This window comes from Pelmatolapia mariae, linkage group LG10_11 (assembly GCF_036321145.2).
Source record: "Pelmatolapia mariae isolate MD_Pm_ZW linkage group LG10_11, Pm_UMD_F_2, whole genome shotgun sequence".
Classification (NCBI taxonomy): domain Eukaryota; kingdom Metazoa; phylum Chordata; class Actinopteri; order Cichliformes; family Cichlidae; genus Pelmatolapia; species Pelmatolapia mariae.
In genome coordinates, this window is record NC_086236.1 from 24,763,147 (window position 1) to 24,790,297 (window position 27,151).

A 27,151-nucleotide genomic window follows, 5' to 3' on the forward strand; every position below is an offset into this window, starting at 1 on the left:
GACAGTGGGAAGGAAAAACTCCCTTTTAACAGGAAGGAGGGGTAGCCATCTGCTGCAATCATTTGGGGATGATGGGAGGACAAAAAGCACACTGCGGAACTATGGTTTTAATGTTAATATTATATAATGTAATAATGTTAAGGTCTCTAATGTATAATAGTGTTAATAATATCAAAGTATGCCATACCCCCAAAAGCATTGCAATGGGAAATACAGAATTCCAAAGAATGAGTTTTATTTGCTGGTGTTTATTTTAGCTCCATAATACAGCTAAGCTGGTTCCAAAAATGCTTTTGGGCCTCTAAGGATTATCAAGGATGCCAAGGATTATCATACTTAATCATGCAACTTTTTCATCATCTTACAATACATTTCCCTGCTTATTTAAACATGTTAGTCCTTGTAATACTACATCAGAGCTCAGGGATCTTTGTTGGCCTTGGCAGAACTGCCACAGCATCAGATCTACTCATGTGGGAGCACAAAATGATTTTTTCACCATTTCATTTTCACCCCTAAAAATCTATACTGACCTTGTGCACGAGCGTCATAAAAACATTTCTGCAGCCTTTTCACGGCCCTGGTGCAAAGCTGGTGAATGCTGATTGACAGGTTCAGTGTTTCGAGCCAAAGCAATCACAGAATTATTTTTGCTGTTATTCAGTACATAACGGTATTCAGTGACTATGACTGTCTTGCTGATGCTATTTACAGTGTACTTTACGCATGACATACACACAATGACACTCCTTTGATCAAGTGAGTATTATTCACTCGGCTGTCTGCGTGTGATACATATATGGGCCAGACTGGCTGCAAGTCAGTTATCTGACTCACAGACAGGTAAAAAGCACAATTTTATTCCTAAGATGTTGATTTACACTTTAGTGCCACCACGGTGTTTGCATTCATGCTTTTAAATAAAATGTCTCTTTAGCTATTGAATTTGCTGATATACACACATCATCTTGTAAAAGCTAAACTAGGTTCTCTCATAATCTTCTAACTTTTCTTTGGAACCTGGGACTATAGTTTCCAATTTTCTTTCTATCAAATGTTCATGTTCTAACTGAAAAAAATATGACAAACATTCAGATTTCATTTGATGAAGGATGAGAATTTTGTAAATTCTCAGCTTAAAAAATGTTTTCAATGATTCAATATTGACTATTATTGCTGCAGCTGTTGATACATTTAATACTTGATTAATTGACTACTCATTTTAAGTCTTTTTCAGGGTTTTCAGTAGTTACATTTCTCTGTACAACCTCCTAGGCTTGGAAATTAAGCAAACCTGGAAGCGTCAGCAACTACTGTTCCTCTAATAGCCAGTTGAGGCAAGCTGGGAAAGTGAGTCAATAGACTGCCATGTTCAAATATCTGTATATAATGATTAGAGCATATGTACGTAAATATGCCTCTATGTACCCTTAACATTGGGCCAATCTGAATGAAACTTTGCATGGACATTGTGACGCATACAGTAACTTACAATAACTTCTATATGATCTTTAAAAAACCCATTTATTATAAATCAAAACTAAGTTTTTAAAAATGTTTTAATATTGGCGACAGAATACAGGATGATGAATTTGAAAAACCATTACAGGAATGGCAAAAACTGCCCACAGGCTGGAGTTTTGTTAGTCCAACAAAACAACATTAAGAAGCATTTTTACAGACTGATACAGAAAATGGCTTTGATCTTTATGGATAGTTTTCCTTTTCATATGGTGGGTCAATTTTGTTTGAACTAACCCATCTACATAAACTACTGGTCAAAAGTTTTAGAACACCCCATTTTTTTCAGTTATTTATTGTGATTCAAGTTGTTTAAGTCCAATGCATAGCTTGAAATGGTACAAAGGTAAGTGCTCAGATTTAAAAAATAAGGTTCAACAGCTTGAAGCACAGCTTAATTGTGGTAAGCAACTCTCAGTTTTAACTGTGAAGAGAAGACTTCAAGCTGCAGGTTTGACAGGACGAGTTGCAGAAAGAAAGCCATTGCTAAGACATGAGAATAAGACAAAGAAGCTTGCCTGGGGCATGAAACACCACCACTGGACTACTGAAGGCTGGAAGAAGGTACTATGGACTGATGACTCAAAATTTAAAATCTTCGCTTCATCACGCAGTATCTCAGTATGCCATCAAGCAGACGAAGGATGGTTCCACAGTGTGTGTCATCAACTGTCAGACATGGAGGAGGAGGTGTGATGGTCTGGGGCTGTTTTGCTGGATCCAGGGTCGGTGACTTGTACAGAGTGAGAGGCACCCTAAACTAAAACAGCTACCACAGAATTCTGCAGTACATGCAATACCCACTGGTTGCACCTAGTTGGTCAGGGGTTCATCATACAGCCAGATAATGATCCAAAACATAAGTCCAAGATACGCCAGAACTACCTCAGGAAAAAAGAACAAGATGGTAAGCTTGAAAACATAGAGTGGCCAGCACAGTCTCCAGACTTAAACCTCAGTGAGATCGTTTGTGATGAACTGGACAGAAGAGTGAAAGCAGAGCAACCTTCAAGTGCCACACATTTATGGGAACTTCTGCAACAGATATGGGAAGAACTTTCTGAAAATTTATTTGATGTCTATTGTAGAAAGAATGCCAAGGGTGTGTTCAGCTGTTATATCTGCCAAAGTTGGCTACTTTCATGAGTCAAAAATTTGAAAAATTGGGGTGTTCTAAAACTTTTTACTGGTAGTGTATAATACTACTACTACTACTAATAATAATAGTGTATTTAAGGCTTAATATTAGGAGAGGAATGCTGTCACAGTCAACTGTATCCCAAGCTTCCTAGCATAAGCTTATAAGGAAGCGAGTCACCCTTTCATACATATGGAGAACTTCTGGCTGTAAAAAGTGCTGAGTGCCAGTGGGTGAAATCTTTTATTATGCTTTCTTTTTTCTTTTAGGAATGTCAAAATAAGGATGTTCTCATGCCAAATTAAGATGGTTAATATATCTACTAAACAGCACCTGCAGATTTTTTGTTTCAAGTGATGGTGTTGACCTCCGAATCACCACAAAAGACGCTCACCTCATTGTGTATAGAAGCGTGCCGTTGTCGACTAGTCGTAGCAGTTTGTTAGGAGTTGTCATGTTGTGGGCTACAGATTTCTTTCCGTTGTGGAAAAAAGTATCAGGAGTCCAGATCTTACTGGCCAGGAGGTTGTTGAGGGGTAAAACCTGCATGGGCCCATCAAACTTCAGCCGCTCATCCCTCCAACTCTGGCGAAAGAAGACATCGATGGTGTACTCCTGATGGGAAGAGAGTTTGAAGAAATAGTTAGCAAGGTAACAATTCACAAAACTGGGAACATGGCTCTCATTCAAGCCTTACGATGCTCTTATTTGTGAAAGCATACAAAAAAAAAAAAGGCTACATGATGTTAAGTTGAGCCACTTTTTTTGTTCTTTTATTTCCACTTTTGCTTTTCCTGCTTTAATGAGTCAAAGTGCGTTTCCTTTTTTGTGTGACACGATTACTGCTCCGTTAACAATGTTGTGTTTCTCTCACACTTAAGGTGTTGGAGCCTCAGCGAGAAAGCTTGTAGAACATCTGTTTCATGTTTTATTAATGTGCGACACAGTATTTCTGCATCGTCACCAACACACGAAAGACCAAACAAACTGAAACAAATGCGGGAAGTAGCTGTTCAAAATGAATTTATTTCACATTATTCATTCAATGGGTCTTGGTGTCCTAGCAACTGCTTTTCCTCGCCAGCTGTGTACAGCGGCTTTGCAGACAGAGAGCTGAAGCTTCAACAGAGTGAGATGTGGGGAAGCTATGCCACAACAGTGCGCAACAAAGGCACGGTCCACGTGTTGCTAGCCATTTTTGAGCTTTTTGCTTGTTCGCTGAAACAGCTCAGGTACTGTGAACTGTAACTGGCTGCCCCCTGAGTGACACCTTGATTAAGTCATTTCCCATTGGTTTTAACAACAGGAATCCTTCATGCTCTGTGGGAGAGGGTATGCAGCTTCCATTCAACACAGCAACAGGTCTCCTCTAAACAGCACAGGATGGACGTCTGTTAATTGATGCGATTGACCTCCTAAAGGCCTGCAAACTTGCAATGCTATACAATAATTACATCGCATCTGTCCTCACAGCAGTGCTCTAAATAAAGCCCACAGAGAGCTTCACAGACTGATAAAAGCCAGAATGTGACTAACGTGCTCAACCCTCAATCACTTTATTTCATCTTTGCCCCATTTATTAATTAACTGCAGTCTCTGGTTCTTTTTTTTTTTTACACCTACTAAAGAGTTCAAAAAGTAATTTGTGTACTCTTTTTCCCATTAATTATGTCAGACTGATTCCTTCATGCATTAGGTTCTCAGTACTGTCATCAAAGGACTCTCCAGGTCACAAAAAAAGACTAATGACCAAACACATGTGGACAGTAGGGCAACCATGACACTGATTTATTGTTCTGTCCTGTGCATCTTTAACAAAAACTTTCCTGCACAGTCTAAGAAAGTTTGCTCTATCTTGGCATACAAAAAAAAGGAACCCTAGTAAAACATTTAAATCCCCATCGCCAAGGTTATCCTTTTGTTATGCATGTTAATCACGTCTTTATGAGATGCCAAATCAGGCCTCAATTAGTGTAAAACATGCAGTGATGTAAACTGACAATAGTGAGCTTGGCCCAGCTGGGGTGAAGCCATCATTTGTTTGTTTCCTTTGGACAGAACCTTCTGTAAACATGGGGAATTAATTTGAAGACTGAAAGACAGAAGTGAGGAAAAGTATAGTCAATCTCCACAAGGCCAAATGGCACAACCCATTCAGATGCCAGCTGGTGTTCCTCCAGGGACTGAGTGATTGATTTCTCCTTGACAGAGGAGACAGAGCGAAGCTTCTACCCAACAGTGGCTGTCAAATATCTTTTTTTACAGCAGTCAGAATCATGAATAGATTAACTATGGCAAACAACTCTAATTTAAAGAACCCCTTTAAACACATGACACCAGTATTGCAACTGCATTCATTAATGCTGACTGTCTTCACATAATACACAGACCATTTTTACAAGATTGCTGGCATCTTGCCTTTATTAGAAAGATGAATATTTGGGGGGACTGATGTGCCCCGGATGAATTCAAAGTGGATGGTGCAGATGCTCTGTCCTTCTTACCCAGACAGCCCACAAATAAGTACAAATTCCATAACTGTAAAAACATATTTGCTAAGGATGTATGTTTATTGCTGCAGTTAAATGAAATCATAAAAGTTGCAACTGGATCTAGACTACAAGAAAATTTGTGGAGCATGCTGAGCTGTAAATTAAATCATTTGATTGGGCTCTGATAAAAAAAAAAAAAGTAAAGATTTGCATTTTATGGGTTGAAAATTCCTCAACAGGATGTATAAGCTCACCTTAAAACAAAAAGGTGCCTTTAAATGTTATGTATTGTGGACATGTATATATAACCTGTGAAGGACTGCTGACCTGTACAGGGTGTACTCTAATCTGTTCACTATCAGCTGAGACTGAATCTATTTCCCTGGAATCCTAGTTGGATATTCAGTTTTGAAAATGAGCAGATGAAGGGTCACCTTGTAAAGCTAGTGCTGACATAAAGTCAACAGCTTGAGACCAATCAGAGGTGGGCGGTCCACTTCCTTCAGCTGCCCACCCTTCAGTGGCAGGTCTGTGAAACGGCGCTCATTTTCAATCAATCCTCAAGGCTCCTGATTCACAGGAGTGATGTTTGGAGCTATAGTTTAAACTTGGACTTCTGATGTCTGTAGAAGCATCACTGTACATTAACCCTAGACATTAACCCTAACCTAGACTTTTACATGACTTGGCAAAGGTAGCAGCTGGCAGGATGGGCTCCTTGACTCATTTTACTCCTCTCTTGGTCTTGCATTGACTAAACGATAAAAAATGTCCCTGCTTTTGACATTATTGGGGATATAGCAACAACTCTAATTGATAGAGATGTAGTCTTCCGCAACACTAATGCCTGCTTCAAGGATTTCCTTGTCCAATTTTTAGCCCACTGTTTGCGAGCAGATCTATTAAAAAAGTTCTAAAACAATTTGCATGAAACTGTTACTTTTAGAGTTGACTGAAATTTAGGTTCATGATTTTTCATTAGGATTAATTACCGCAACAACACAGGAAGAAATGGGAGACAGTCTCTTGATGACATACTTCTGGAAGCAGGAACTCAGTTCAGGTATGATGTGGAGGGAATAGTCAGCCTTTGTGTGGGTGTGCCGTCTTGGACTGTTGTTTTTTTGTAATTTAGCAGTGGGGTGAAGTTACAGTTTAATTACTATAGGAAGTAATTATCTAAGGCTACCCTTATTATAGTCATTACTTAATGTGAAAAAGAACTAAAGAAAGGTACTTCACAACAAAATACCGTAAATGACTGCTATAATCAATATTAGAATAACAATTAAACTAAGACTAAAGTAAACTAAGATGAGCTCACTGGCCACTTCACTGAATGCCCCTTTTCCTTCAGAATTGCCTTATTTCTTCATGCCATAAATCCACAAGGTGATTGGTACTAAACACCCAAAAGGTGCCAGGAAAATGTTCCACACAACATTACATCACCAACAGCCTGAATCATTGATACAAGGCAGGATGGATCCATGCTGTCTTGCTGTTTATACCAAATTCTAACTGTATCATATGAATGTCACAAGACTTGTCATGCTTTTCAAATCTTCTATTGCCCAGTTTTGGTGAGACTTGCAAATATAGTTTCCTGTTCTTAGTATACACAAGTGGCAACTGGTGTGGTCTTCTGCTGCTGTAACATATTAGCTTCTGCATACCTTGGTTGTAAAGACTAGTTATTTGAGTTAATTTTGCCTCCATATCAGCTAAAACAACCATTCTCCTCTGACCCCTCGAATCAGCAAGGTGTTTTTGCACAGAGAACTGACACTTAATGGATATTTTCTCTTTTTCAGACCATTTTCTGTAAACCCTATAGACAGTATATGTGGGAAAATTGTAGCACATCATCAGTTTCTGAAATTTTTAGTTTAGCCCATATGGCACCAACGACCATGTCACATTCAAAGTCACTTAAATACCATTTCCTCCCCATACAGATGCTTGGTTTGAACTTCCAAAAGTCGTCTTGACCATGTTTACATGGCTAAATACACTCTTACTGCCATGTGAATGGCTAATTATATTTGCATTAAAGAGAAGTTGGACAGGTGGACCCAAAAAAGTGGCCAGTGAGTGTATTTTATGAAAGGATTCAGTCACAGTTACAAAGTCACAAATTATCTGTCAAGCCCTTAGTTGTTTCGAGAAGCAGCAATTTTCAGCTACGGAGCTTTGATGAAGCCTCTGTACCCTTGCTGCTCACCAAAGATAGCAACGAGCTGGGACGAACAGATAGATTAGACAGACATTTTTCTCACATGTTGTGAAAGGACCACAATGTGGCTAAACGGCGAGAAAATCTGGACTTTGATCTGATAAACACAGCGATGACTCCAAATAAATGCTAATAATGACTTTTGAGTTAGATGTGTAAGTACAAACAGTTTCCATTTGATTTTTTTCTTACTATATCATCAACAGATTTATCACCAGCTGCAGACGTTTGATAATAAATGTCCTCTTTTAATGGGCTTAGATGTAAATTAAATTTCTCCTAAACTGTCTGACTGCAACCCTCTAAGACCATAAAAAAACAAAATTTCATAAAGTGAAAGCTTCAAAGGGCACAGCTGGGGTTATGTCTGTTTCACCATCTAGTGAGAAGGTTTACTTGGGAAATCAGATAAGGTTGCATTTACTAAGGTGTTGTTGCGTATACAGAACACAGTGCATTATGGGAACAATTCTTAATAAAATGGTGCATATTTGTGTTCATGTTTTTTCTGCCTTGGGTACTGCAGAACCAAATGAACTAAAATGAATTAGGTGTCACTCTCTCAACTAAATGGGTCTCTAATGTTTTCAAGTTGGGTTTAATGGCTGAGAAATTTCAGTAGATACTGAAGGGCTCGCCACTGCAGTAAAAAAATTATTCACATTAGTGAATTATGGAATGAAAGGAAATTAGGAAAATATGAACAGTTGTTGAGGTAGGATGTACACGAGACTGGGCTAAATGAGTCTAGACGTTAAAAAACGAGATCGGGTGTCTGGATCTCTGGTAATGGCAGGAAGGTTGTGTCTAATATCTGATAGAATATTAATGCAGTCTTTTATCATGAATTAATGAGTTCATTAAATTCTAAACATTTAGTTATTACATCCTCTTGTAATAATGTCACTACGGCTTTGTTTTAAATTGTTTCTTTTCTTTTTTTTTCTCGTTTCAATGAGTTCTTTTTATCAAACGAAATCAGCTTTTAGCCAAAGCAACCTGAAGAAGCCGTTTATGCCAGAAAATTTCCACTCGGTAACCCATGCTACTGTTATTCGTGGCTACAACTGGAGACATTTTTTCTTTAGATTAGCAGACTGGTTTGACAGGTTTGATTTAGTGCCTCTGACAAGATAGCATATTGTGCACAAGCGCCGTTTCCCCAATTTACTGTGCAGAAATGGTATGCGTGGTACACAATATGTCATCATGTCTTGTTTTTGACAGTGCACAGCAGCCCAGAGATAAGATACTGGTTCGCTGGTGTGGTAATGATACAGAATTAACACAGCTTTTGGGCCCAATTCTTCTCTTCTGTGGGCATCTGTCGATCAGTCAGAGGCTTGATTAATAATTACAATTTCGCCTTTCTCCCTCCCCTTGCCAATTATTCTGTCTCACTTGGATTCTTGTTTGCTGTTCACCTTTCCCTGCTGAGAGTAGAACCTGCGTGAGACTTGCATTGAGCTGTGAATCCCATACCAACTCCAATTATTGTCAGAGTTCACAAGCTTCTGCAGCTCTGAGCCGTAAACATGTTTTAGCACTTCACTGCATCACACTTCAAATAGGAACATTTTGTTCCACGAATATAGAGTCAAGTATGTAGCAGTAATCACATAAAAGCAATATGGAAATGGGACTCATTAGCAAATTACGACTGTTTGGAGCTGCATGCAGTGATGCAAACATGAATGAATTACATTTAGAAAGGAAATTTGGGTTATCCATCATGTGTTATATATCTACTACAAAAATAGAATAAATCCATGCATGCATGTTTAAAAAAATGCATACGTAGTGTCCCCTGACAGTGTTTTCACAGTCCGCAGTAGAAAATGCAAGAGAGAGATTTATGAGAGATCAGGGTTTTCATCTTGTGTCCAATGGAAATCACATGATTTAGACTGAACATATTCAATTCAGTTCAATTTATATAACACCAAATCACAACAACAGTTGCCTTGAAGTGCTTGATATTGAAAGGTAAAGACCCTACAATATCAGAGGAAAACCCCAACAACCAGACATCTGTCCCTCTGAGCAAGCACTTTGCAACAGTGGGAAGGAAAAACTCCTTTTTAAAAGGAAGAAACCTCCGGCAGAACCCAGCTCAGGGAGGGGCAGCCAGAACAAAGGACACACTATGGAATATATGTAAACTGATGTGTGGCATATGTATAAAAACTGAATACCATTATAGTAGATCTGCTATATTAGATTTATAGTGGCTCTGCTGTACTACTTTAACATGGATGTTTTTTTATCCTTGAACTTCCCTTGAGTTCTAGTCCTTATTTATCTTACACTGCCCTTTGGTGCAGTCCCTTAATTCATCCTGTTTGAAAGAAGCTGATTAGCTTTCCTCTGTTTAACCCTCAAGCGACACTTAAATGTAACTCTATATGAACACATTTACATTTAATTAGAGAATCTAATGCTACTTGTTGTAAAACTAATTTTCTTTGTTTTAATACTAACAATATTTCATTTTTGAAACCTGAGGTATGTTCGAATCAGTAACGCATTGCAGTATTCTGGTATTTTAAATGACCAGAATACAGTTTTCTCATCCTTTATTACTGCAAACAAAGATTTTTTTCTGCAGATTTAACCTATTTTGTGCAGACGCATTCAAAGTATTTAGATTACTGAAATATCTAGAAATATGGAATAACTGCCTACAAGCTAGAGTAAGGTTTCACTGGTCAAGTTCACGTCTTGCGTGTATTTATGTTTTAAAAGTCCATTGCATACAGTATGACTTGTTTGTGGTTTTGCTCTGGGCTGCGTTGGTAAAGCGTTGCTCTGGTCCCATAGGCACATTCTGTGTCAGAATGGTCGGACATCTCAGGGATATTACCTTCACTATCCGATGCCAACTCATCTCCGTCCTTGAGCTGTGTTCACTGTCACTTTGGGCACTTTCAGCACTTTGGGAAAGTATCTGCCTTAAGGCAGTGAATTTTAATACTCTGGGTCTGTTATGTCTGAACGTATGAGAGCAGGACATTTAGAGCCATCTGAAGCCTGTGCTATCGGCTCACTGCAATTTCAAACAATACAATGAGCTCCTTATAACTTTTCCAGTATTTAACATTAGATGTCCCATCAAAAAAGAGAAGATGGCTGCAGCTGCAAGACTGAAAAGCACCTGACTGTAGTGTTGGTTTAAATGGATTTGTGTTCATGATTTCAGTTGGCTTCTTTGGGATCAGAAAGCGAACATGTTTAAAATAGAAGCCATACAACAGTTTTGCTTTTAATAATAAAAAACGCAAGCCTCCACTGCCCTTTACTTGCTATGGGATTAGGATTAGGGATGGGAATCATGGCGTTTCAGGTCAGTAGTTCAATTCCTTGGAATTGGTAGTCTGCTAGCCTATCGATCCTGCTTATCTGTTCCACTTTCACTTGCGCTACAATCAGCTGATTTCAGTTTGTGCGCTGAAGGACGACTATAGAGTTGCAGTCTACAGCGTGAACATGGACATTACTTTTATTTTTACTGGACAAAAAAAACAAGAGTGTTATGGTGCAAAGTGCATCGGGGACAATTGCACTATGCTGCTAACACAATTTTGGCTCTTTGCAAGCATCTGCACAGACATCATGCTAACGCTAAGCTAGCCAAGAACCCAAAGTGATGTTAGCTGATCCAACCACCGCCCAGCAGGCAGACCTTAAACTTCAACAGGTAACAAACTGATGAGCAGTCAGACTGCAGCCTGTGTTTCTACCTATTCATATTTCTAAAGTGAATTGCTGTGGCGATCACTTTAAAGTCTCTTTTTGCTGATTTTTGTCTTTGCTTTGTGTTCATACCTAAATACGAGGAGAGAGATCATATGTGTAGCCTCATTCGGATAATGATTTGTCTTGGTGTATGGGACTGTAGCCACAGGTTTACGTTGTTAAAAGGTAATTATGAGACTATGTGTTTCGGGTCATTTTATAGAGAAAACTTTATCCTGGGAGTATTACTTTAAAGACTTCTGTTCTGTGTGATATTTGTAATAGATTACTTTTTTTGAGTAACGACTTAACGCTGATCACAACAAAAAGGTGAAATACCTCCAACATTCACAAAGATTTAACCACACAGCATGCTGTCAAGCTGCACGAATGTAATGTCTTGGATATGCTTCTTAGCGATGGTGGTGACATTCAAAGCAGAGCCAACAAAAACCCAGTGAGAACCGATAAGCGATCGAATGAATAAGTGATATCGATAATGGAATTGGAATAGCTAAATTCTTATCACTTCCCATCCCCATGAAGGATGTTACAGCCTTCTTACTTCTGGCTGCTATTAGAAGAAAAATATAGGCTTTTAGGTTGCAAAAAAGTCTTCCTGTTCTGCTTTCAAGTTGTTCCTGTCCGACACATGAATCATGCCGCAACACTGGGGAATACAATGACCTGTACAGTGAGTGAAAAAAAAGCCCTATTTTAAGAGTAAAGTTTTTTTTTTCTTTTTTTTTAATGAAAGGTGGTGGTGATGACCAATTTAAATTTGGTGTATTCTCTAAAAAGGGCATAACTGGGTTAGCAAGTCCTTGAATAAGGACAACATGATTGATACAGATTCCAGGAGTTCACCTTCAAATTTTAGCAGCGCAAAGATTCATCTTTCCTCTCCAGAATTTAAACTTGTAGGGGGTTTGTTTTGGAGCTATTTTTTTCTGAACTGTAAACATACGAATATAGGCTGTCACTTTTTCACATAACCCAGTAATTTTTATCCCCAGAAAATTTTGCAGCCCTGGTGAGATCGGGCCATCACTGCCGTCTTTGTCAAACCGAGCTTCAGCACAGTGCATGTGACAGCCTAAATCGCTTCCCATTTCATCTGCAAAGGCCTGTCAAATCCCACCATGAAACAGGTACATGTGCTGTGACACAGCATGCATGTGGATACGACGTGACTCCATTGACTTACTGAAAGGGCAGGAGAAAGACACAAACGAAAGACAGAAAAAAATCCACCGGATCGAGTGAGAAAGGGGGAGCTCGGGATAGAGAAACACACCAACCTACTTACTAGAGATCAGCATCAAGATCGTAACCTACATTCTGTGTCTTAGTGTGACAAAGTGCAGAAATCTTCTCTTAGTCAGACACAACTGTACAAAGTGCCCTGCTACTGGCCTAATATTTGAATCATGCACAATGAATACGCAGATGTGAGCGTTCCTCTTCTTCCAATATGGGACACTAAAGGTAGATGTGGCGGAAAGGGGTACAAGTGACGTCTAAATGTGTGGCCACAGGGCGAGCAGACATTTCTAGGACACTTGATGTTACGGAGATCGGTAGTTGGAAGTATACAGCAGAAGATAAGATTAAGAGGTCATTGAGTGTGCTCTGACTGTGAATTTCTTGTAACAGTTTGGAGAGAGATATCTCTACAAGTATAGTGTTTGTTTTTTCATGCTCCCACATCAACCTATCGCCTGATCTGATTTCATGAGACTTTGTTTGGTGATATTGTTCTTCTTGAACAATATCCCCTTATACACATAAGAATGAGGTCTAGTATGAGAACGCTTTTTTTTAGGAGACAGTGTTGCACGATAAGATACTTTAATGGCTAATTCAAAACATATCTTATGCTCCTATAGAGCTGGTTTGCCTTTTTGTTTCAGTGACTCTGCAGCTGCCTCAAAGTAATCAGTTAAACTGCGGTTAGCTGTAGACAAAACAAAACTCTCTTGTGTGAACACATCAAGGGAATACCTCAAAAAGCTTCTCTCCACCTCTGAAATACCTCCAAGATTAGCCGTTTCCTCTTTTTTAACTGACCTAGAAAAATGGTTCAGGCTTTTGCTTCCCAGTACTGTTTACTGCAATGCCCTACTCAGAGGCTGTCCTGCTCCACGCTCATTCAGCTTGTTAGCCTGAAAACTCATCATCCAGAAAACACGATCCCGCGACCTCAACCTACTCTAGAGATGCCACCGCCAGCTCTGACGAGTGTCTTCAAAGCTCAAATATACAACCATAAAATAACCCACAATATAGGATTATCTATAAGACAGCACTAATTTTCTAAATTTGAAAGAAAAACTACGCCAACTTCCCACCCACTTGTCCTAGAAGGCACCCGTCGATGTGGAAACAGGCACCAATTTTAGACAACTCCTTATTAAAATGCACAATATGAATTTTAACCCAGCCTACTATCCACATATTTTCCTTGTACAGCAGTCGCTCTTGTCTTGTGTTATTTCTTCCTCTGCTTAAAGGACCCGAAAAAGCTCAGAGTGCTGATCTATGACCAACATTTTATTCATGCAATGCTACACAATACCTTTGAAGATAGAATTTAGTAGATAGTGTAGGAGGAGATTACTGGAGTATAAAAAAAATGAGATGTTAATCTCCATAAAGTTGCTATCTGAACTGGACCCTTGCAATGTATGCACAACAATGCAAACACAACACTTTAAGCAGTTCACTGGTACAGACAAGATGCGAGCAAGCGAGAGGAACAAAAAGAGCGTCGGCACTACATATGCAAAAGATGTCCTATAAACACATTTGCAATGCAGATATTCAGACACTTGACTTTCGACGTCAGTTCCATTGTGGGATGTCTTTTGACAGCTTAAGCCTGATCATCTTTTCAGACTAGGCTGTGGAAAATCTTGAAAGGAAGTACTTGGAGCCGTTATACAGCCTTCATGTCAGTATGAAGCAAGAAAACCCAGTGTAGCCTGGGGCCAAGATGAGTCCTTCTTGGGTAATGATCTAAAACTGACAAGACAATGGAGAAATTAAAATAATAATAATAATATGTTGCTACTGTGTTTCCCAGGCTGCTACTCTACATACACTGACAGCAAGACAAAGGTGCCAGCGTGTGTGAACCAGCACTGACCTAGCTAACTGCAGCTCTGACCAAAGCATTACCACAAGTGGGCTTCTGTGTCCCGTGGTGTTTTCTGTTGATTCATGCAGCTGCCAAGTGGAGCATGTGAAGAGAATAAAAGACTGGATCTAGAACTGAGCTCTGAGAGACCCCAAAGGTGACATGTCCTGAAAAAGAGAAGGGCTCTGTCTTCTGTACTAATGCGACAGAGCCCTTCTCTCAAAGCAGGGAAACTGCTGTCTTTCTCATATTAATAATCATACTCAGCAAGTGTCACATGCAAACATTAAATGAGTAATCACTTTTTTAGGCTAGTTGTAGGAGGAACATTGATATGTCATTAACTTTTAGTTGACATGGCACAGTTGTTAGCAAACAGGTATTTATTCACATATAACAATTTCCTCTTATTTTGTTTTATTTGTGTCCATATAGTGAACATTGATCCCAGGAAACTCTTCTAGCACTTTATTTGGTGTCTGCCAACACATGAGCCAAGTGTCTCCTTTATTGCTTAATGCTATGTTCACGAGCTAGTTACTGCCTGCCACTTGATTTGGAGCAGGCTGCGAACAGCGGGACAGATGTGTTCTGTGGCAGCTGGAATGTGGCATGTGTGAAAAGGTGGCTGTGAGTGCAGGTGTATCAAAAGGCCTGCGATATGTTGAGAAAAACATGCAAAGAACGAGTTCCATGTGGAAATGCAGTATTTTACATGTGAGTTTGATGATCATTGAAAAGTTATGGCCCTAGAATTTTTGTTTGAAAAATACCGAGTTGTCAGCAGATGAACATTATGAATGTTCACTTTTGCTCAGTGGTTAATAAGCAAGAGTTTGCAGATGAGTCTTCCATGCAAACTAAAGACAACTGTGGCAAGCTGCTAGCAACCAAGGAAACGGCAAGGAGATTTCTGGTGCAAAACCCTCTGTCACTCGGCAACCTTCAGTAACCACTCATCAATTGGCCAGGGAATGCACATTTTCCCCTAGCGATCGGTTGTTGACAGGGGGCACCTGAATGGTCTCAGTGAAACTGGGGGTATTAGTGATCGATTTCCCAATGTCTGCCTGCAATCTCCAGCAACTGGCTGGGGAATATTTCTGTAACAGTTGGTGGTTGCCAGGCTGTCGCCTCTGATCTCTAAGCCCGTGTGACTGGAGCCATGGATAACCAAAAGTCAGTATGTTAACAAAGAGCCTCAAGCTTTTCCAAGACGTTTAGAGAAGATTCATCAAGATTTTGATGTGAGAGTGTTTCTTCTTAACAACAGTTTGTCAGCATGTTCATGTACTGAAATGATGCCATCCCTGTTTGCAAAAATACAAAAGACACAGTTGTTGTATCAGCCTTACATGACAGTCACATAGCTTATAGAGTACTTACTTATGGATATGCTTATTTAGATCGACATAGAAATAGCTCATGAAATGAACTGTGCTTGATGAGAAGCTACATCACTATCATTTCATCTCTCAAATAAGCAGTGTGCTCACACTGTAGCTCACATTATGTTGAAATAAATGTTGAAAGACTGCTGTTTGAACATCCAATCAATATGCTGAATATTTATATATGCAGGGCAGCACGGTGGCACGATGGTTAGCACTGTTGCGGCACAGCAACAGCAAGAAGGTCCTGAGTTCAATTCCACCATCAGGCTGGGGTCTTTCTGTGTGGAGTTTGCATGTTCTCCCCGTGCTTGTGTGGGTTCCCTCTGGGTACTCCGGCTTCCTCCCACCGTCCAAAGACATGCAGCTTGTGGGGATGGGTTAACTGATTAATCCAAAATTGCCCATAGGTGTGAATGTGAGCGCGAATGGTTGTCTGTCTCTGTGTTAGCCCTGCGACAGACTGGCAACCTGTCCAGGGTGTACCCCGCCTCTTGCCCTATGACAGCTGGGATAGGCTCCAGTGCCCCCCGTGACCCTGAAAAGGATAAGCGAATGGGTGGATGGATTTATATATTGCCCTTGTTATGTATCCATGTATATTGTCCTTTTGTGGATTAAAAGAGAACAAATCAAAAAAAAAAAAAGAATTACAGCAAGAAGAACAACTGGACTGACTATAGTCCACCACTGGATGTGGAAAGGTGTTTTACATTTTTTTTCATCATTAGACCACAACCTTCTTTGACTAGTGACACATCAGTATGCTGGCACTATACAGTATATTAATGGGTAAGTGCATTATACACAAATAATTTTGTAGTCTTTTCAGGTATCAAATTTGGGATTAGAAGCCATTTAACTACCATGATTACTACAGTGACAACCCTATTTTATACACTGATATAATAAAATTATTCATTACAGTTACAATCATTTCTAATTATTAAAAGTCAGGGTTATCGCCCAGTCACAGTAGAATAAGAACAGGATGGCAATTTTCTTGTGACTACCAAAAGCCAGTGCCTGCCCAGTGATTGCATTACATTTTCGCATTTGACAATCAAATGCAAGTAGCTGAAACAACCATAGTTGACTGTAGAGTTACTGAACAGGTTGCTTGGTGGGAAGCAACTGGTCTCCAAACAGTTGAGTCCCGACTCTGACTGACTGCATTCATTCTCAGACAGACTGGTAACGTTTGCAAATAACTGTTTACTAATTTATAAACGTGGACAGCACATCTCAATTAATCTTAGACCCCATTCAACTGATAGAGTGATAGATTTATTGCTGATTATCACCATCCTGAGACACCAAAGTTGCTTGAAAGAAAGCAAATGACTGCAAGTGGTTGCAGACCTGGTCTTTGAATCTAAAGTATTGAGATTGCAAGCTGACTGCACATGGTCGCAATAACTTTGGGTTGATTTGGGCTGTTACACAAAAAGTTTGAGCAAACCAAAGGGCCTACGTGATCGATGGCACTGTGTTTGCAGTGACAGAAAAATGTGTGTTGAGTCAGGGTTTACATAACATTGGAAAATAAAGAAGTCACCAACCACGTAGACTAATATCATTTCTGACTTGCATGGCGACCTCTTTTGTCGTCGGTTGGCTGGTCTCCTCCTCTTTTTGTTCTTCTTTTTTCTTTTAACTAATTAATTAATTTTCTGATTCTTCCAACAAATCTCTTCTTTTGTGTACTAATACTGACATTTAATTACTTCATCTCATTTAATTATATTTCATTTAATTATCTAATTATATACAGATATACACCCACTCATTTTATTTTGATCTCTTCAGTATACATTTGTGTCTTTGTTACCCGGCACACTTAACCATGACAGCATGAATATTTATGTGTCTCTGTACTATATAGTTGAGTTAGTTAACATAAAGAACATCTGTCATATACCAGGAAGTAAAGCCGTTCACCTTTAACATCCTCTGTAACTGTCTTCACACAAGTTTATGACATCCTCGGGAGATCCTCATCGACTCGTGTTCGAGTCTGACAGCCTGAACACAAGCTGCTGTAGAGGAGCTACGCTTAGAGCCCCAGAACAGAGTGAAGCAGAGCTCCAGTGAGACCGAAACACTCAAAGTTTGGCAAAAACGCACTAATCTTGCTACGTCATGCAGGCTGTCAAGCCAGCTCTGTGCTCAGCCTCAGAAACAAACCCAGAGCTCAAGGCGGTCAATTAGAGCTGCATGATCAAATATGTCAAATGCTGTACAGGGTCTCAAGACAACGCATAAAAATTCTCAGGCAATTGCTGCTTAAAGAGGGTCATCTGAGGCTTTTAAAGGCTGTGTTTTACAGGGAGACCACTTTGACAAGGAACAGCACCATCCGAAAGTTGTCTGCTAGTATATAACATAAATATATGTACACAAAACCATTACTACTACTACTACTACTACTACTACTACTACTACTACTACTACTACTAATAATAATAATAATAATAATAATAATAATCATAATAAAAAAATGCATGAATAGCTAAGACCAACAAATCCAACATCCTCTACAAGGACCTTCAAGCAAAGATGCTTACACAATCCAAATGCCACACTAAGCACCTCTGCCAAAGTAACAGGTAAAGGGATGAAAGCCTTCTTAGGTTTGATGATTCTGATCAGAGTGAGGAGGAAGCTGAGGAAACTGATACTCACCATGTCCGTGTCTGAAACGGGTCCAAAACTCGTTACATAGATGTTTGTCCTCACTTCTGTTACGCTCTCTGAGGAAAAGAGACAACGAGGACCAGAACACATTACGGTGCAGTCTGTACACAAAAAAAAGCATTGCTGCAGCTCTGTCTTTGTTAAGCTGATTGTTTGTGTGCATGACAGTGAAGTTCGCTGGTTGGATTTTAACTAAGCTGCCTTAGAAAAAGCCTAGAGTATTAAACGGTTAGAGAAACACCTCAATTTGAAGGAAAAAAATAAAACAAATGCAGAAGACTTATGCATGCTCAGGGAGGAATTTGTGTCCTCCTGGACGGCTTAATACCTGGATTCAAACTGTCTTTATGGATCATTTCGTCAAATCCGTGTGCTTGTGGCACAGGCTGCTGGTTTAAGAACATAATGCTACACCAATAATATAAGACATTTTCTAAAATACACACAGCAATGGCTATAACAGTCCTAAGGATTTGGCCCAGGAGTTGTTGTTTGTTTGTTTTTTTCCTCCTTCCCTGACCTCAATTCGGAGGCAAAATGTTGCTGCGAGCAGCTTCACAGATGCTTCTGAAAGTTATCCATTCAGTAAAACTACCATTTGTTTGGCTCAAGCTCGTTTTTGACCACTGAAGCATAAAATTTGCTTTGGGCCACGCCCAAGTCTATATCTTCAGAGACGAGATTCCCTTTTGACCCAAAATGATTTTAGTCAGCCTTAAAGGACTACTGGCTCAGGAATAATATGCAGCAGCTTAACATTAAGCATTTTTTAACTCAGATAATGTACACATGTTTTGCAGTTACACACACATACAAACACTGAGTCTGATTCTGTCATAACTCTATAAGACTTTCTACTGTGTCTATTCCTAAGGAAGATGAATTTCTTCAGTTTTAATGACATGCATCGTTGCATGTTATGTAACAATAAAAGCCCCATAATTGCTTTTCTGTCATAATGATTTATAGATGATTCCTGAATTTGCAACACCGATCACACTGATCATTATACGGCATGCTAGTGCAGACCTTTAATTGCGATATGAATTACGCGATGTGGAAGGATTGTTTCCAAACACGTCACTAATGATTTTAACATCGCATTAAGTAGGGCATGAGATGAAAGTCATGACAGATCAAAATTTGCCCTCTTCAGTGTGGGCTGAATCAGCTCCTCTGGGGTAACCGTGTAAAGCAGGCTCTTGGGCCGCTGGCGAGACAAATAGCTGCTCCCGGTGGTGCAACGACTAGAGAGTGATGAGGCTTTTCTCCAAAAGTGAATGGATCCCCGCTCTAACTGTGTCCCAGATCTAAATGGCCACCCACAGGTGAAGTCCCTAATCCTTTAGCAAAGACCCCCCCCCCCCCCCCCCCCCTTTTCCATCCCAAGGGAGGAGATCCACTTCCACATTAATCATTCCTGTGACTCAAATAGCTCTCACAAATACACGATTATCACAACACCAAGTCAGCAGTTTGCATGGAAGACATAGGCAGGGGAACAGAATGATTTGCCCTGTTTCTGTTTACAACAAAGCACTGGAGCATAGGGCAGAGCTAATAGATGCTGCTGAAAATAAAATGAAATGGCATTTTTCCAGTTTCTGCCCAGTCTGCTTGTCTGAGATGGTCCCACATGACTGTTTTTTCAGAAGGACTAGTGAGGCATGGGGTGGCCAGCAGGAGGAAGATTGGTACTCTTCTTCTTGTGCAGGCAGCAGCTTTAGACTTTAAAGCGTCCCAGCTATACAAAAGCGTGGTGCGTCGTCTCTGTGAAGGGCAGATGCTCCTAATCTAATCTGCAGATTTAAACCTGTGTCAAATAATTTTACAATACTTTACATTTAAAATGCATTTTAAAATATATCATAAAATTATAAATTTATAATTTATATATTTTATACATTCCTGTCATATTTTTGATGAATAAAGAAATAAGAGGATAATAAATGTCACCACCTTCCAGTCTATTAAATACCAAAGAGGATTTCAAATATGAAAAATTCAAACAGGTCTCCATTCTGTGCCTTCATAAAAAGTAATACAGCTATGATATACCAGTGCATAAAGCAACTTTAGAAATGTGTCCAGCTATTGCACCCTACTTACATACAAATAACTGACATATTTTAACCAATCAGAATCATTTCAGCTTCAGTCCTATTAATTTTCTTTGCTTAGTGACAATTTTCCTAAAGAACTGTGAGTAAAGAGGTGTTGAAAAATGGAATTGTGCTTTAATCTACAGGCAGTCACTTCTGTACAGAGAGACACCTGATCATCTGTTCTGCCTTTGGAGATGGGAATATAACATGAACAACCTATGTTTGGTTCCTTTTCCTGGTTACTGCCACAGAGCCCGAGTCATCCAGCATGGTGGGCCTGTTGCCCAGTAGGTATGCTCATGGCATGTGAATCAAGCAGTAGAGCAGAAATGGACATTCCAGCTGACTGGCTGAGAAATGGTAAAGCACGTTTGAGCATGTGGGCTTGCTGTTGTCCTTTAGGGCACAGATATTTGGATGAAATGGCATCAATTAGTGGGATTTCCACTGACATGTGTGCTTATTTGCCATTTGGGCATGATTGAACAAAGATTTTCACCCAAGGGAACGGACATTTCCACAAGAGTGATGTAAAAAAATGCTCCGTATTGTCCACCAGCAGTGCATAGTGTCAGTTTGGTTTCATGAAGCCAAAAACCTTCAGTTGAGAAGAAAATTGAAGTTTCAGCTACACTAGTCTAATATCTGATATTTACACCACAAAGAAAATGTCAGTAGTTTGTCTGAATATATATATATTTAAAAAAGAGCAATATGAAAATTGCATAAGGATATATAAAATAACCTGCACCCTGTGCATGTTGGGCCACTGGCACCTGTAAGAGTTTGCCAAAGTATGTGTGCTGATGAACAGGAGTGTGCTACAGGCTTAGAAGTTTATAACCTTCATAAGCTATGTGTCAGGCACTGCTGCAGCAACTGCTGACTGTGTTGATAAGGGGCCAAATTAGCCTTCCGACCTCACCTAACTCACTTCCTCAAGCACATTCACCAGTTTGAGACGTAGAACATCACACATATCAGTTATGTAACAGGTTTTTTTTTAAAAGAAAAAAAATGTATCAATTCTATTTATAAATAAATGTGTCTCCTATGCATCTGGACTGAACCACAGTGTTCAGTTGGATCAATAAGTGCCTCAGTGAAACATAGAAATGCTGCTCCTTAGACATGCACGTTTGACTAAACATAGTCAAAAGACATAATTAAGATTATTTTTTGCCAACCCTAATAATGGCTAAAGAGCCATAAATATCTGACACCTTGTAACCCCTGCATTTAAGTCACAAGTTAAATAGATGGATTCATGCTTCACACACCCCTTGATTACAAAAACGCCAATAATTCAACTTCAACATTTTCTTTAACAGGACTCATATTCTATTACACAACTATGTTAATAAATTTTGCACTTTAGCACTTTTTTTCCACTCCCTTAGGCAGATGTAAGTAATTCTATTCTGAAATGAAACAACATAAACTCCTGATATTTAAATTAAATGCGACTGTTACGCTTTATTCTACTGTACGCAATGATTCACGCATCAGGACGACAGCTTGAGGTTTACATCAAAGTTCTGTCTTTGCACAGCAAACATCACTCTGCAAAACACGATGATACAGCCATAATTTGCTACTTAAATCCAGAACTTACCCAGCACACCCACTCTATATTAACTAATATTAATGGGAAAAAGCCACAATAGTGAAAGAAAAGTATGAAAATAAGTAAAATGACTTAATCTCACTTAATCTGCAAAAAAAGTTTAACTTAATCAAAAATAATCCATTTCATTAACGCAACAGGAAGGAAATGACATAGGACCTCCAGGACGAGTTAGTAGATTAATTAATGTATTTAATGACTTTCAGCATTTGGGATTACAGTGTGATTAACATTTTTGTGTATCCATCATCAGTACAGCTGTTTAGGAACTAAGCACTGCTTACCTCCCAACCCGGGACGGAGCCTGTTGTCATATCCATCCAACAGCCTGTCTAAGATTCGGGTGAAAATGGTGATGTTGTCTTTACTGTCATCAGGCAACGGCTCTCTGTGTCCAACTACTGCCCTGCAGGGAGAAACAAGGAAAAGAAAGTGGAGTTCAAGAATAAGAAAAGCTGTCAGATTTAGCAAAACCACTGATATGCTGACACTGACACTGCGTACAACAGTGTGAAAGCCTGCTGTTTGTTAGTATCACCCACTGTCTCGACTGGGTGGACTCTCCGTTTTTAGAAAAAGAATACATTTATAGTAATGAGTTGTTTCCCAAAAAGAAAACACTCAGCAGCATTTTGTTAGAGAATTCATCATATGCTATCAACCATTAGTTATTAATTTACACGGCCCACAATCCCCAACACAACAATACTGTAGTGAAATGAAAAGGCCACTATATGTGGAACAGTGATGAGTTAATGAGTACCATCTTTAATTAAGTTAAAATCCCCCTGGGAGCTGACCTATAATATTAAAGTAATCCTCGTCAACCACCCCTCCATGCCCAGATGCACTGTTCCACATGCAGCCCTTCACACTTCTGTAAGGAAGGAAACGAATCGTGTATATTCCGTGAAAGATCCTCAAAGGAAATCCCAGAAAACTGGGAAACTGTGTTTTCTCCTGACTTTCTGTAGCTTAATGTCTGCTAAAATAACAAGTCAATATAAAGAGTCCACTGGAGCTACAGTATTATCCATTAAAATACTTACTGGGTGAAGGTCACCTCTTCAAATGTATGCAATTGTAATTATTATCAGCTCGGGGAGTTTGGGATCTTAAAAATGGCATTCCTACACAAAACGCATCATAATTTTGAGGCATCTGGGCAAAGTACTTCAGTTTAGCTAAGTGGCCATTATGAGGGCATGTGTGGGCAATAAAAAATATCAATTAAGCACCAGGGTTCCTTCGTGTTCTAGCGATTATTCCCTCCATAATGTAGTGGCACTCATGTTGTACAATACACCAAGCATAAATGCTTTTAAAGCTTTAAAAAATGATAAAGTGCTGTTTTTATATTAGGCAGGTTGAAATGTGTAAACTCTGCCAGTTATACTTTATTCAGTGTTAAATTAAATATTAACACCATCTGGTTAATATAAAGGATATTGTGCTGTCAATATTACAGGGAACTTTGTATTTATATTGATTATAAAGGTAATGTAATGCGGCACAGTTAGCGCTTCTTTTACAATGTGTTTTTTATTGCTTTTAACTTTCTTTTATGTTCTGCATTAGTGGAGAGACATTTAATTTCTGTTGTAAATAAACTGTTATGGCTCTGGTATGCTCTGTATGATGTGAATGAGGTAATATGGTCATCTCAGGCACGCAGCTCTGTCTATAAGCACAGAAGTTAAGTTCTGTTATTACTGGTGTGTCTTAGTTGAATCTTAGTCTGGTTTATGTTTTAGGTCTTTTCCTGTCCTCTTGTTAGGTGCAGGCTGTGTGCAGACAGGAATAGGACCCAAGGTGCAGACTCCGGAGACCAAAGGTGAACTCAAAACAGCTTTAATACTGAACTCAAAAAAGGGTAACATAACATGACTGGAAAAAATCAAAATAAACTTAAACCAGAGGACTAACAGAACACACAGCTAAGTAAACGGTAGAACGCGACAGAGAGCACAGGAAAACACAGGGCTTAAATACGCAGAGGGAGTAATCAGGGAATGGGCAACAGGAGGGAAACACAGCTGGGGCAAATCAGGACTAACGAGACAAAGAAGCATAAACTGAACACACTGAGAAAAGACAGAGACCTTCAAAGTAAAACAGGAAACACAACACAGACTGAACTTACAGACACAGACTGACTGGACACGGGGATATAGCAACTAAGGATACACAGAGACGCGAACTAGAAAAGGGGATACAGCTGACAGGGGAGACAGAGCAACTAGAGACGACAGAGACATAAACCATAAGACAGAACTCAAAGAAACCAAAGACTAGAAATTATAAATAATATAACAAACTCAAAAACCCTGGGTCAACGACCCAGGCCTCCTAACACCTCTGTGCAGTCTGTCTTGTCCCTTATGTTAAACGTGTAAGTTATGTCTGTGCTGTAGTCTCCCTTTTCTGTTCCCAGTTACCTCTCCTTGTGTTCAATGCCTTCCCAGTCTGTCATGTGTTTTATGTCTACATTTTCCATTGTCAAGCTCGTGTTGTTGTGTCCACGTCTCTCCATGTTTCCTGCGATATTTTGAAAGGTCTAGTGTTTCCATGTTCAGTGTGCTTAGTTTCACTTCCCCTGTTGCGTCATGTTCGCTTGTGTCAGCTGTGTTTCCCAGGTGTTTCTATTTCCCTCATTACCTTCCTGTGTATTTAAGTCCTCTGTCTCCTTCTGTTCTTTGTTGGGTCTTCTGTCAGGTCCCAGAATTTTGTTACAACTGTTCAGGTTCACGTTTGGATTATTTCTACGTTTTGCATGTGCCTGTTCAGTTTCATGTTCATGTCCCCTGTTTGTTTCGTTTATTCCCAGTTTTAGTTTAGTTTCGCCCTTGTTCGCCTTGCTTTGTGTTTTGTTTTTTGGTATTGGGCCAAATAAATGCTTGCTTTTCGTTTCCTGTTCTCCCGCGTCTGCTTTTAGGTCCGCTCCATAAACACACATGTTAAACACCCACCGTGACAGTAGCCAAGGGAAATGAGTTAAAATCAGTCTCTTCAGACAGTGAAGCAAATGAGGGACTATGGTCAGGTGTAAGATAAATAAGAATTAATGTGAACTGTAAATCATGCTAAGCTATTCAAGCAGTGTCGACAAAGATCAGGCAGAAATTGATTACAACGGGTTCCCTTTAAACACAAGACTCAGTTCAGCAGTTTTCATTGCCAGTCGAGTCCACCATTCACATGCATGAAGAATTCCCAAGAAATGAGGCGTGCTTATTAACCACCATTAACGTGTGTAATTTCATCCCACTGACTGACTCATTGACTGTTTACTAATCGATTTCCTAACACTGTACTGGGGGCTGCGTTAAATTGTTGGCGTCTCACAGAGAAAGCATTTGGGTTGGGTGACTTTTACTGTGAAAAGCTAATGAAGCAAGATGGTTATTGCATAAAAATGCATGTATGAAATAACATTTTATTTTCTTTTTGGACAGTGGATCAGTTTTAATTATGGACGACAGTAATAGAACTTTAATGGGGTGAGCTTTTAGATGAAGAGCCGGAGGCGAAAGACGGCACACCTCCACTGTCTGCAAATTACACTTCCAATTATTTGTGATTGACTCCTTGAAACATTGTTTGTTGGACTGCACAGTAAACAGAAACAAGTTGCTCTTGTGTGTTTTAAGTATTTAACTCATCTGAAAGCTGCTCATTTTGAAATAAGAACACTGGGGGCCTACTACCAGTACATTGCATAACTCTCACACAACACTACTGAGAAAAGTACCTGCAGCACTCAGTGATTTGTGTCTTTAATAACATAGCATTCAACATGTGCTGTAAAATCTTCCACTGAGGTCTCATACCATGTCTACAGTTAGGTCCATACTTTGTTTTCTGTTATTTTGGACATCACCAAATGCTGTGTTTCCTCCCTCGAGGCCTTTACTGCAGCTGCCTTCAGTTGCTGCTTGTTTGTGCTTCTTTTGGCCTCCAGTTTTGTATTTAATAGCAGAAAAGCAAGCTCTTTATTGGGCTGAGATCAGGTAACTGACTTCGCCACTGAAGAATTTCTCATTTCTTTGCCTTGAGAAACTCTAGGGTTGTTTTTGCAGATTGCTTTGGGTCAGTATCCATTTACAGTGTGAAGCCCTGTTAGTTTTACAGCTAATGGTTGAAAAGTTCATCTTGGTTTTATCTGTCCAATGAGTTAATTTTTTTCAGAACTTTGAAATGTCTTGTTCTCGAGCTGTTTGAAACCAGTGGTTTCACTTGGGCAGCAAACAGCTTACAGCCAACTGTCCGACTGGTTTTGAGCCTGAGGCTCAAGTAAAAATGGCTCCAACTACTAAACAGTTACTAATTTGTTGTAACCCCTTAAATTAAAGCTGTAAAGTATGCACTTCAATCACATCTTGGCTGTTTGATTTAAAATTCACTGAGGTTGTGTACAAAAGTTGTGCGCCTGGGACTAACTGTATGACCACGACAGGTTCACAGGTTTGGCTGTACCCCCGAGTAGAAACAGCACATGCTCAGAAAGTCCCAAGAAAGTCGGAAACTTTCAGAGGGTCCTTATCACTTCCCCGGGTGAAAACTTTCCTCAATTATGAAACTTGTGCTGAAATGCTGCTGGTAATTTCAGCATTCAGGGTGGCAGCAGAGGGACGAGTTGAGACTTCACAATAAAATCAAATAGGGCCCAAAAAAGTTGTCTACCCAGAGGAAAAATGTAAAATGGAAGAAATTGCCTCTGCAGCAATCTCCCTTGATGGACTTGATGATGCCCAAGAAGGCGCAAGTACACCGAGTTCACTAAGTGCACGTTTGTTTGAACAACGACAGCATTTCTGCTGTAACTACACAAGATTTTAAAAAATCATTAATCTTCTTCTCGTTTTGTTGACCTGACACAACTGCAATTTCTGTTCATCTTTTCTTTTCTTGCCCTCATAAATGGACACTCTTTTCTATGCTATATATTAGTTATTGTAACGAAATTGACTCTTCTAGTATGACTCATCATCTTACCATTAAAAAAATATAAAAAAAGGCAAATAAAATCAGATTACGATGAATTTTTTTTACAACCGCGTCCATCAAAAT

At 39.5% G+C, this 27,151-nt stretch overlaps 1 protein-coding gene across 2 annotated transcripts in view; it reads right to left on the minus strand.

Moving 5' to 3' along the window:
• The window catches only part of gabra3 (gamma-aminobutyric acid type A receptor subunit alpha3), a 107,338-nt gene that overhangs the window by 23,819 nt on the left and 56,368 nt on the right, over positions 1–27,151 (minus strand). For both annotated transcript variants that reach the window (XM_063485179.1, XM_063485178.1), the window contains exons 3-5: positions 22,366–22,487; positions 18,338–18,405; positions 3,054–3,274 (exon numbers count right to left, since the gene is read on the minus strand). In XM_063485179.1, the coding sequence (XP_063341249.1) occupies positions 3,054–3,274; positions 18,338–18,405; positions 22,366–22,487 (411 nt within the window). The remainder of the gene's footprint in view (positions 1–3,053; positions 3,275–18,337; positions 18,406–22,365; positions 22,488–27,151) is intronic.